This window comes from Urocitellus parryii, chromosome 8, assembly GCF_045843805.1.
Source record: "Urocitellus parryii isolate mUroPar1 chromosome 8, mUroPar1.hap1, whole genome shotgun sequence".
NCBI lineage: Eukaryota > Metazoa > Chordata > Mammalia > Rodentia > Sciuridae > Urocitellus > Urocitellus parryii.
In genome coordinates, this window is record NC_135538.1 from 75105226 (window position 1) to 75118032 (window position 12807).

The 12807-nt window shown below is 34.5% G+C and overlaps 1 protein-coding gene across 31 annotated transcripts in view; it reads left to right on the forward strand.

The window, feature by feature from the left end:
- The window catches only part of Snap91 (synaptosome associated protein 91), a 120279-nt gene that overhangs the window by 37473 nt on the left and 69999 nt on the right, over positions 1 to 12807 (forward strand). For all 31 annotated transcript variants that reach the window (XM_026410528.2, XM_026410531.2, XM_077802166.1 and 28 more), the window contains exons 2-6: positions 4070 to 4212; positions 5080 to 5155; positions 5837 to 5939; positions 7613 to 7706; positions 9526 to 9637. In XM_026410528.2, coding sequence (XP_026266313.2) covers positions 4070 to 4212; positions 5080 to 5155; positions 5837 to 5939; positions 7613 to 7706; positions 9526 to 9637 — 528 coding nt within the window. The remainder of the gene's footprint in view (positions 1 to 4069; positions 4213 to 5079; positions 5156 to 5836; positions 5940 to 7612; positions 7707 to 9525; positions 9638 to 12807) is intronic.

Consider the following 12807-nt stretch of genomic DNA (forward strand, 5'->3'; position numbering starts at 1 on the left):
CTTAAGTTATTGAGGAACTTTTGTTTATATATTGAGTGCTTTTGCTTATGTCAGATATTTACTTTATTAGAAACTAAAACTGGGAAAGTTTTAAAATATTCACTTTTAAATGACAGTAATAAACCTATTGACATGTTAACACAAATTATACTTTTAGGGGAAATCATTATTTTCCAAATGAAGAAAATTAGTGAGAATGGTGGTATTGTTTTATAATTTCACAAGTCTCCTCAGTGTCTTTCTCAATAGAAGACTGTTTCTCTATTCCTATATTCAATTTGCTGGAATGTATTATTTCATTTGAATATAGGAATAAAATTTGGCCTTACAGACATATGTGGTTGGAAATAGAACTATCTAAATAGCCTTTTCAGAAATTTTTGTATATTCTTCTTTGGTACTACACAACTGTCCAAGAGACAGTTTCTTAAAAAGAAGTTGCATTGTTGAATATGAACCACATCTGTGATCATTTTGTATTCTGTCATATTAAAGTCTGTTGGTCTGTCTTGTACTTTGAATGGATCTTTTACCCATGCATTATTTTGTAACATTATTCACTAGTCATTGGAAAATATTAGTTTATTGAGTTATTCATATCTTTCAAACGTTTACACATTTCATTACATAATTATTGATAAATGAAATTAATGTCACCAATAATATCAAAAGATTTTCTGAAAACAGGAAATATGTCAAGCTTGCTGTGGGAGAGTTGTTTAAAATTTTGATGCTTGTTTGAAAGATTAAATTTTGTCATTGATAACTAGTACTGTCATTTTCTTTGAAGTCACAAGCTCACTTTTTTTTTAATCTTTGAAAAAATATCTCCCACTCTGTTCTAAGTCTGAATCACTATAGTTTGAAGTCTGTCAAACATTTTTTAAAATGAAAATAGTGGTTCAGGAAAAAAATAGTTCACCTCAATTCAATCTGGAGTTGCTTTGCTGTGAAACAGCTATTGATCCTTTTATGCATCACAAAAGTTTTACGCACACTTCCCATTTAGTGACATAGAGCAGGACAGCAAACATTTTCTATGAAGGCTCAGATAACAAATATTTGGGGCTCATGGATCACTGAGTTGAGTTGAAACTGAATTTGTTATAACTATTCAACTATGTCATTGTCGTGTGAAAGCAGCCTCAGATGATATATAAATAAATGAACATGGCTACATTCCAATAAAACTTTCCCAACATAGGAAATTGGCAAGATTTTCCCAGTAAGCATATAGTAGGCCAGCCCCTGATATAGAATATTAAAAAGATTAGTATAATAGCAGGGTCAGTGGCACATGTCTGTAGTCCCCACTACACTGAGACAGAGGCAGGAAGATTACCTGATTCCAGGAGTTTAAGACCAACCTGGAGAACAGAAAGACCCCATTTCAAAAAAATTATATATATATATATATATATATATATATATATATATATATATATACAGTAAAAGTTATTATTTTCATTAAATCTTGAAATATATATACATATGTATGGTTTGTGTCTCTCTTAAAACCAACTTTCCTGCACTTTCAATAAGTAACATTTACTAGACTATCAGCCCAGAAATCTGGAATAGTCCTAGATTGCTTTTCCTTTGCTTGTAATATTCATTTGCTCACCTGCAAATCCAGTCAATTGTGTCTCCTAAATATCTTTCTGCTCCTTTCATTATCTCCTTCCATCTGCACTGCCTTCTCATCAGTTCAGTTTCACCTCTTTCATTCCTGACTCTCAACGAGGCTTTTTAACAAACTGCTTTCCTGTCTTATAGAACATCTTTCCATACAAAGGAGATTGTTCCTTGTCCTGTGCCTCTCTTATACCTGTCATATGGTATTTAATAGTCACTGAATAAAATAGTCATCTGTAAAAGCCAAGGTTTTTTGGGGGGTTGGTATTTTTCTGCTGAAAGACTAAAAGGAGCTCCTCTTTATCCAAAAGATGAAATTCAATCTCTCAAGTGTGAAATATGACACTTTATTGTCCATTCCCTAACTCTTCAGCTTAAGTGTCCTCCTTCCTATATATCACACATACCTAGCCCACAGATCACTGTGGCTCTCCAAGGATACACACCTTTGAAGGACTTATACTTGGTACACTTGTTAAAAAATTTAACCTTCTCACTTTCTCCCATCCCATTGCTTACTTCAGGGACCCACTCAACTTTCCTTCCCCATAGATTCTTTCCTAATGCCCCCAATATATTCTCAAAATGCTGTGTATATAATAGTACTTACATATGATTATTTTGAGCACTCACTCTCTCAGACATTTTGTAGCTTTTATAATATTCTGAAAGGTAGTAATTATTTGCCCATTTGAAAGATGAAGGCTTGAGTTAAAGAGAGATTAAATAATTTTTCCAGATTACACATTTAGTTGGGTTTGAGCTAGGCTCTGGATCTGGGTTTTCTGCTCTATCATGTTGACTTTCTTTACTCATCTCTTATAGGATTTTAGCTCTTACTACATGTATTTGTCTCCTCTGTGTTTATAGAACCCAGTTCAAAAATAAAATGAACAGAAGATTTGTGACTGGCACAGAATCTTAAGGACAAAGTAGATACATGATATAATCTCAGGAAACCATATTATAGCATAGTGAGTTTTTCTTTTTCAAAGAGGTATTTATGTTTGGGGGAAGAATGTTTTTTGTACATTTTGCTCAAAAATCATTTATTTTGCAGAGCTCTGAAGCACTGTACAGGAAACAGACATTAACGTGACAGCCTCCATCTTTAAGGAGTTTTGGTGTGGCAGGTTTGCATCTAATGTGAAAAAACAGCAGGAACAGAGTGATTCTGGTGTTAAATTAGAGGGTTTTCACATGTGGGACTGTATTTAAAAAAAAAAGTACCAGGAAAGCTTTCCTGAAGGATGAGTAGAATTGCAATGAAAGCAAATACTGGGAAAATATTGACAGTATAGGAATGAGTGAAAACTGGAATTTGAAATAAATATAAAGCATATATAATTTATATATATTTATTTTAATCTTCTCCATTTATAATTCAAACAATTACTAATATCCTTAAGTTTAAGCAATAAGAGCCACTTCAGTGATGGACTGTCAATTTTTGCAAACCTTGTTTATTGTGGATAGAGATAATGTAAATGTGTAGCTTAATGATTATTGGGTGCAAATTTTGAGTAAGAAAAAAGGGTGGATTCGTCTCTGCATTTGTTGCATGGGATGTCCTAGGAATTGGGGTATCACATGTGGTTCTCTGCAGGGTGGATATGGCTTATAATAAAACCCATGCTGTATATGCTGTTCTAAGAAGTCCATCTGTGCCATGGAAGCACTCACCACTGCATTGCCTCGGTGTGGCTTAGATTCTGTTCTTTTGTTCTTTATCACATGACCTTTATTTGCCCCAGATAACTTTTTGACACTAAGCACTTTTTTTGAACACTGAGCACCCCGTGTTTAGCACTATATAATCCCCACTATACCTGGAGTCGTATAGATATGGACATGAATATATTTTAAAGGTTTTACTGTCTTATAAACTCAGGTCAAATCATAGTAATTTAAAGCATGCATGATATTCTATGAAAGCTCAGATAAACATAATGGAATTTTTCTTTCTTTGCTTTTATTCTGACACTCACATGATAAGTATATTAATTAGCACTCTTCAAAATTAATCCCAGTGATTAATTTTAGCTATCATGCTTCAAAAAACACGTGTAAGTTTTTACCTTCAAATGGTGTTTAGGATAAGTGCCTATGCATTTGAGACATTGTTTTTAGAGCAAAACAAGACTAACAAGTCTTAGCTCTCCTGAAGTTTGTAATTTAAAAAATAATATCAGTCCAAAACAGATAAAATTCAGAAAAGAATTCAACTAAAAAAATAAACTCAAGAATACATAAATAAATACATTGGGTAAATAATATACTTACTGTGTCTATTTATAAAACTATTATGGTTTAATTTTTTAAACCAGTAATTTCGAAGTAATGGTTTAGTGAAGAGGATTAAATATTTAAAGTCTGAGGTGAATTTGTATATTTAATGGTTAACACCATTGATTCATGTCTTTTATTTTTGTAGACTTGATCCAGGCTACCAATGAGACCAATGTTAATATCCCTCAGATGGCTGACACGCTCTTTGAGCGAGCAACAAATAGCAGCTGGGTGGTTGTGTTTAAAGCTTTAGTGACCACACATCATCTCATGGTGCATGGAAATGAGGTAAGCTAGATAAACTAATTTTGGGGAGGAGGTGGGTGGGTAGAGGAGGAAGGCATTTATGGAAGAACATGGCAATGTTAAAAGAGTATGGCTCTTTAAATTTTTGTTAATTTGGAGAAGAAGAAATCCATGGTTCAAAATCACCTGGACAAAATCATAATCTTTGGGGCTGGAGATGTGGCTCAAGCAGTAACGCACTCGCCTGGCATGCGTGTGGCCCGGGTTCGATCCTCAGCACCACATAGAAACAAAAATGTTGTGTCCACCGAAAGCTAAAAAATAAATATTAAAATTCTCTCTCTCTCTCTCTCTGTCTCTCTCTCTCTCTCTCTTAAAAAAATCATAATCTTCCATTTGATTATTTTTATGAAAATAAATTTAAATTAGAGCTGGTCTTAGAGATACCAAAATACTAAACATTACTTGTGCCTAAAACATAAATACTATATAAGCCTATTAGTGAGGAAAAAATTGTTGTTAGGGTAGAGGAGCAATAAGACTATTTTCCCCTTAGAAAATGTTCCTTATTCCTTTGAGTGAAAATGGCTGTTATAAAATACTTAATTTTGGAAAATAATGATAAAATTACAATTATTCCTTTTCTATGGAATACCTACTAAATTCTATGAAGTTTTCAGTATTCCTATTACATGCAGAAATTAAAGATCATAGAATTTAATTCTAATTTAGTGGGTATTAGTCAAAGTTTTTCTCCCTTAGAGAACATCAGAAAAATATAAAGCATTATGACCAATAAAAGAGATCACAATGAAAATTTGTTTAAAAAAAAAACTTCCCTTTGGTCAAAAATTTTTTAAAGGTCTGATTTGATAATATGGACATTTAATTCTAATTTTTGTGTTTCAGAGATTTATTCAGTATTTGGCCTCTAGAAATACATTATTCAATCTCAGCAATTTTTTGGACAAAAGTGGATCCCATGGTGAGAATATTTAAATAATTATCTTTGCTAATGCTTTGAGTTTAATGGGAGGTTATTAATGTGGAATCACTGCAACTCATAGCTTAATAAATATTTATGTTTATATTTAAGAAAAATATAAAGTAACTATATAAAAGTAATTTTTAAATATTCAATTGTAGACAACTCCATATTAATTTTATTTTTTATCATTTTTGATGTTCAGTTCAAAAATTAACTGTGGGTATACTAGACCTATAGATTGTTTATGAAGGTGCAGAAGACAGTGAAATGAAAGATGCCATCTAATTTTTTTTAATGATTTAAATATTAAAGAAATTTTCTTTATAGACTTATAGAGTTTGAAATGCAATCATCTGTTCATTCACCATACTTATGGCTGTCTATATGGCAAACACATCAAGCAGGTAGACTATTAGCAGAGGGCTACTTGGATTAAATATGAAACATGTTGTTATTGAAACAGTGAACAAACATGCAAGGAAAAATCAGAAGAGACATTGTGTACAAGGATGGTTGAATAACTAAACTAGTTATTCTGATTTGGCTCCAGAAATAGGAATTTAAATGAGGTCTGCTGATACATTATTTGACCTCATCATTTAAGGAGTTAAAAAAAATTCTTAGTACTACACAAAGTATCTTATTAATTAATTTTATTTCCTCTCCCTTCTCCCCTAGGTTATGACATGTCTACCTTCATAAGGCGCTATAGTAGATATCTGAATGAAAAGGCTTTCTCATACAGACAGATGGCATTTGATTTTGCCAGAGTGAAGAAAGGGTATGATATTTTTCTTTCCCGTGTTTACTGGAACAGGATACGTCCTTGAAGCATACTTGATTTATTTTAACGAAGCTTATGTGCCAATTAATTTTGATCATGAAGGCCTAGTTTCCAACCACCTGAAAGATGATCAATAAATAATGTTATAGAAGTTAGCCATGAGGTTGCCATATGCATTACTTTGTTCATGTCTTCATGCAAAGAAAATCTGAGTAGCTGCTCAGAGTTTACATGGTCTGAAATTTTATTTACTAAAATTAATGCCAAATTCTTAAACACATGAACACCTTTAAATAATTGAAGAGGGAGAGAATTGGCTAGAGGTATTTAAAAGTAGAGTGACAATAGATGACAATAGCTATTTCAGGGGTTTTGAGGTAAAAATTAAAATGCATGTGTTGTGGAATCTGTTTTGAAAGAAGTAATACTGTCCTAAGAAATAAACACATTTCATAATCATACTAATTATTAATATTACCTATTGATTAGAAAACCTCATTGAAATACTTGAATTTTAACCCATAATTACATTTATTTACCTCTAAATAGATGTTTGAATCTCGTCAAGAGTGTTCAGCCAAAAGTTTGTACACATCTTTTATCTGTTCCTAACTTAAAATAATGGTAACGTATTGTAGAAGGTTTAATATTTTTATTTTCAGGAACCCACATGAAAAGATATATCTGTATCTTTGTCATAGCTGACCTAAACTTAACTTTGAGCTACCTTTTTAGCATAGTGATGGAAAATGCAAACTTGCCTTCTCAATATATCAGTTTCTTCTAGGTGAATACTTCACAAAACTAGGGTTTTTTTTTCCTGCATCCCCTTATCATTAGAGATGATTCTAGATCATACACCATCCTCTGACTTCTGCCACCATTCCTGATGTTCTTAGTTTATTGTGACTTCTCTGTAATATGTCCATGACCTTCTTAGAAGACAGTGCAACCCCGTGTGGGCCCTTAAGGACACTCTGGGATGCTTTCTCCAGTGCTGGGAAGGGAGAGACTCTGAAGGTGACCACTATCACCCTGGGTATTTCCTTCAACTGTTGTGATACTGCCACTCCTTGACCATTGCTGAATGCAGGGACTCCCTAAGAGGTTTGCCGATGTATATAGGGCACACTGTCCCTTCTGATGCCCCCTCCAGCACCAACCTCCAGTCGGGTGTTCTACCGCTAAACTGCCATCTCCATTTGAGCAACAAGTACATGCCAACATGCATTTCCTCACTGGATGGTGATAGCATTCCCAGGCCTACAGGTTTTGTAGACTTCCAAGACATGTTATCTCTTTCTCAAAAGAACAAAAAATGGCTATTATTTGTGTTACAGATTTTTAAGAATCTATTCAAAAATTCAACTGACCTCTTTTATCAGGCTGCATTGCTTTTCTGCCTGAGAGTAGTGCAGATAGAAAGAAAGCATCACCTGTGTGGTTGAGGATTGAGATTGCACAAGAGGATATAAGAATGGGAAATAGCCACAACCTCATAATGCCTCATGTTGATCTCACAAGATGAACATGAACATGGGAAGGGGGTATAGCTTGGAACAGTGTGTGTGTGTGTGTGTGTGTGTGTGTGTGTGTGTGTGTGTGATGTATATCTTGGATTTCCCGTAAGCAAGGAAGTTTTATCCTTTTCTTTTTAAAACTTATTGTAGGGCTGATGGCGTAATGAGGACAATGGCTCCTGAGAAGCTACTAAAGAGTATGCCAATACTGCAGGGACAAATTGATGCACTTCTTGAATTTGATGTATGTATCTCACCAGAAAAATGTTCCTTATATAATCAATATTGCCTTTCCTTTGAAGATGGGCTACAGGTAAATCCAGAGATTTCCTCAGGAAGCAGCTTTAGGTTTTTTCCTTCATTTAAATAAATTTGATGAATACTTAGACCGTTAAGCACAATAGAGAGGATTTGGGTACCCCAGTTTGGAAGTAGCTTGTCAAGTGTTTAAGTCATGGAAAAATATGAGTCTTGAATTCTTGGAACCTTCTGTTCTGAGCAGGATGGTGGTCTCCTATTGTGCTTGACAGGATGAGGTATCTACGAGATGTTACCTGCAGGCAGCTAACTTACTTGATCTGCCGTTGAAAATCATTTTATGGGGATAGCTTAGGTGACACTGCACCAAAGAGAATTAATTATCTTTGGTTCTTCCTGGCAGTGTCAGTGATTGGTGTCTTAAATCTATATCTGTATTTGGCTGTGGTGGCAGCAGCTACACTAAGCCACACATGTGATAAAGTCACATAGAACTAATTACATACACACTCACAAATGGGTACAAGTAAAACAAGGGAATTGGAAATAAGATTGGTTGATTGTGTCACTGTCAATATCCTCATTGTCGTATTGTTTTTGACTATAATTTAAGATGTTCCCTTTGGGAGAAACTGGGTAGATGGGATATGAGATCTCCCTGTATTACTTCTTAAAACTGCATGTGAATTTACAGTTACCTCCAAATAAAAAATTTAAATAAGAAAACCTGACTCATGAAAATAAGACATTTTTTTTCACATGTTGGAAAAAATTTAACTCATTTCATCAGCTTTTCTGTATTTTGATAGTTGCCTAAAACAAAGGCTTTCCTCAAATATTAGAAGCTTAAAGTCTCTGTTAAGATTATGTGACTTAGTCTGTAATTGAGCCCCGTCATACCACCTAACTCCTGTGAAATTTCAGTAAAGGCAGCAAACCATCTTGTTGGTTTTGATAGATTTTACAGTAAGGACTTAACTACATATCTATGGAATGAGTTGCTTCTCTTAATTTTTTTTCCTTTCCATTTATTTTCCTTTGCTTTATTCGCCCTTCGTAAGGGTTTTTTTCTGCCTTAAAGGAAAAAAGTCATAAAAGCAGTGGGGGGTGGAGGGGACAAAGTCTAAGAATTGTGAACAAAGACTGAGGAGTGGGAAGAAAATATTCTTCTTTGTTGGTAATGGCATATTTAGTAAATGGTTGAATGGCTGTGAGTCTCAGTGTTTTAGAAGTAGCTGGCTAACAGGCTGGGTTTGTGACTCAGTGGTAGAACACTTGCCTAGCATATGTGAGGCACTCGGTTCAATTCTCAGTATCATATAAAATAAATAAAATGATGATCTATTGACAACTAAAAAAAATTTCTTTAAAAAAAGAAGTAGCTAGCTAAGATACAACCCCTCCATTCTTCCTGAGATCCCTACAGGCTCCTTGAGCCTGAACCTTCATGGTCACAGAGACTTTAAGATAGAGGAGATGGAAGAAATGTAATTTAACCTGGTAAAAGTAATAGAAAATCAGGTGTCCAAACACTGAATTTGACTGATCTGTGGTTCATTGGTCAACAGAATGTGTATACATCTTTAACAGCCTAATTTCATTAACTTAAGTTAAACTAAAAACTAAATGCAGAACAAGATGCCATCCATCTTTTGATATTATTATTGTCACTAAAGTTACATTTGTAGAATACAAGTGAATTTCTTAGTAATTGGATTTCTTAGTAAAATTACACTTTAATGTGATTTGGGAAAAATATTGAGTTGATGATATGCAGCTGACATTAAATTTTCATCTGTTTCCAGGTGCATCCAAATGAACTAACAAATGGTGTTATAAATGCTGCCTTTATGCTTCTTTTCAAAGATCTTATCAAACTTTTCGCTTGCTACAATGATGGAGTTATTAACTTGCTCGGTAGGTGAAACTACATAAACTTGTTGGGCTGATGGGATATGTGGTAAAACTGACAAACTCTGTGGGATGAGTCTGTTGTCTCACTTCTTGTGCAGTAAAGTGACCCTTGGCAGAAGCAGTGTTGTGTAATAAACCATGATACTGAATATGTCCACTGATGATGGTGCTAGCAGAGCAATGTGGACTAGAGAAGGACATTCATTTTTAAGATATTTCAGTGTAGAGAGTTTGCTACTGTCTTCTCAGGTAAAAGGAATTAGTCATCAACCTGTTCTTTGGTAGGGGGCTGTCTCTCTGGACTAGGATGCTATGATGGAAGCTTAGCATTGATCTTGGGCATTGGCTGACTGAGAACTCAGTGGTAATGATAGACATTATCAGCCTTGGGGGTGGGAAGCCTGTGTCATTCAGCCTATTCACAACTTCCAATTCTGACATCATGGCCACTTCCTATGGTGTTCTCTTATCTCTGATTATTGAGAGCCTGTTTGTTTTGCATTCACATGAGATAAAAGTAATCTTGTGCTATTTATCTATTCTGAAGGTCCATCCACTGTCATTTCCCCAAACCTTCTTGTCACCATGCTTCAATTTAATTTTTCCAAGTCCCTTGTCATCCAGGTCAATCATTGATTTGATGTAGTTCCATGTGTCTTGTCAGCTTTCCTTTGACATAAAGTAGAAAATTGGATACACTGCTGAAAGTTCAATTTAGTAGGAAGATTTCTTTCTACTGTCAAGGTCATCCCTTTGTGGAGATATGATTCATCAGATCACTTCCAGCTGGTTCTAGCATGAGGAGCCATCTCTAAACCAAACTTGAATTTTTCATTCTTCAGAAGCTGGTCATAAGGAGCTCCCCAGAGGCCATAGGTATGATTTGAGGGAGAAATGGACAAAACAGCAATATAGAAGAGAGAGTAGTTACACTGGGAAGATAAACTTTCTGTTCATACAACCTACCTGCTGATTCATGACCTCCTTAAAACTGATCTCTTACTAAAACTTCCATTTAATAATGGAGTGTACTTGTACTTATTTACCTTTATGGTTTTGTATATTAAATAACACCCACTTTAGGTCTGAGTATCACTTAAAGTTCTGTGATCAGAATCTAAGTCTCTAGAAGTAAACCAACAACAATTTTTCCAAAGGAGTGGCTATCTGAAGATGTGGCTGTGCTCTATAGCACAAGAGGCCTATACTGGAGCATTTCAGAGGCATTCTATAATATTTAAATCTGCTGCAAACATTTTGAGTACCTTTAGATCTCATAGAATGAAGCTCATGTAGCTTCAGGTTGGATTAGTTGTGGAACCTGGGATAAAGAAGGGCATTTCACAATGACAGAGGGGTCAATTATCCAGGAAGATATAACTGTCCTTGGTGTGTATGCACCTAAAATCAGAGCATCAAACTACATGAGGCAAAAACTGACAGGTCTGCAAGGAGAGAGAGATGAATCCACTAGTACAATTAGAGATTTTACCACTCTATCAGAAATGGACAGATTCCCCTAGGAAGAAAACCAGTAAGGACGTATTTAAACTTAACAACATCAATGGAATATAAAGGACATCCACAGATTATTTTATCCAACAGCAGCAGACAACACATTTTTCTCAAGCTCGCATGGAACATTCATCAAGACAGATAAAAATCTGGGCCATAAAACACATCTTAACAAATTTAAAAGAATATAAATAATATAATGTCTGCTTTTAGGTCACAAATAGAATTAATCTAGAAATCAGTAACAACAACAAAAACAACCACAAAAATCGGGAAAATCCCAAAATAGGTAGATATTAAGCACCATACTTCTAATTAACACATGAGTCAAAGAAGAGATCTCAAGAGAAATTCCAAAATAGTTTGAACTAAATGAAAATGTAAACAAAATCTATCATAAAATGGGGGCTGGGGGTTGTGGCTTAGTGGTAGCATGCTTGCCTGGTATGCATGGGGCACTAGGTTCGATTCTTGGCACCACATACAAATAAGTAGAATAAAGGTCCATCAACAACTTTAAAATATTTTTTAAAAACCTATCATAGAATGTGGGATTCAGTAAAAGCAGCACTTAGAGGAAAAATTATAGCATTTAATGCATTTACTAGAAAAAAATAAAGGTCTAAAATTATTCACCTAAGCTTCCACTTTGGGCAAAAAGAAAAAGAAAAGCATATTATCTAAAGTAAGAAGAAAAAGAAATAGTAATAAATTAGAGCACAAAACAATAAAATCAGAAACAGAAAATCAACAGAGAAAATTAATAAAACCAGAAGCTGGTTCTTTGAAAAGATTGATAAAAGATCAAGTCTCTTGCCAGCTAACTAAAAGAGGGGGCAGGGAGGAAGGTTACTTTACTAATATCAGAAATAAAAAGTAGACATCTCTACAAATCCTACAGACCTGAACAGGATAATAAAAGAATGCTATGACCAACTCTGTGCTCACAAATTTAATAACCTGTATGAAAAATTTCCCAAAAGACACAATTTGCCAAAATATACACAATAAGAAATAGGCAATCTAAATAGGCTATAATGTACAAAAGAAATTGGATCAATAATTAACAACCTTCCAAAATAGAAAGCACAAAAACCCCAGATGGATTCACTGGTAAATTCTATCAAACATTTAAATGAAAAATTAAACCAATTTTTTATAGTCTGCTCCAGAATATAGTAGAGTAGGGGATGTTCATAATGGGTGAGGTTATGCATGTGTGGAGTCAGGGCACATCTGGAAAATCTCTGTCCATGTTCATTTAATTTCGATAAAACTTTTAAAAAAAAGGAAAAAGTCTTAAAACAAAATTGGGCATGTCCCTTTCCTATATGCACACTCAATCTGATTAAGGTCCCTGTTTGAAGACCTGGAAAAAGTACATTCAGCAGTGTTCAGTGACCTTCATCAGGATATATGGATGTCACTAAACTCATATTGCTGGACCTGGCTCAGAATTTCTAATCCAGGAGATCTGAGGTGGGGCCTAAGAATTTGCATTCCTAATAAGGACCCAAGTAATGCTGTTCCTGTTGGCTTGAGGACTTCAATTTGGAAACCACTATAATTAGAGCCACTATCAGATGCGGGAGATTTGAACCCACACTTTTTTGCATGTTCACCCAAATTGATAATTATTAATTACATTAAAATCTAAT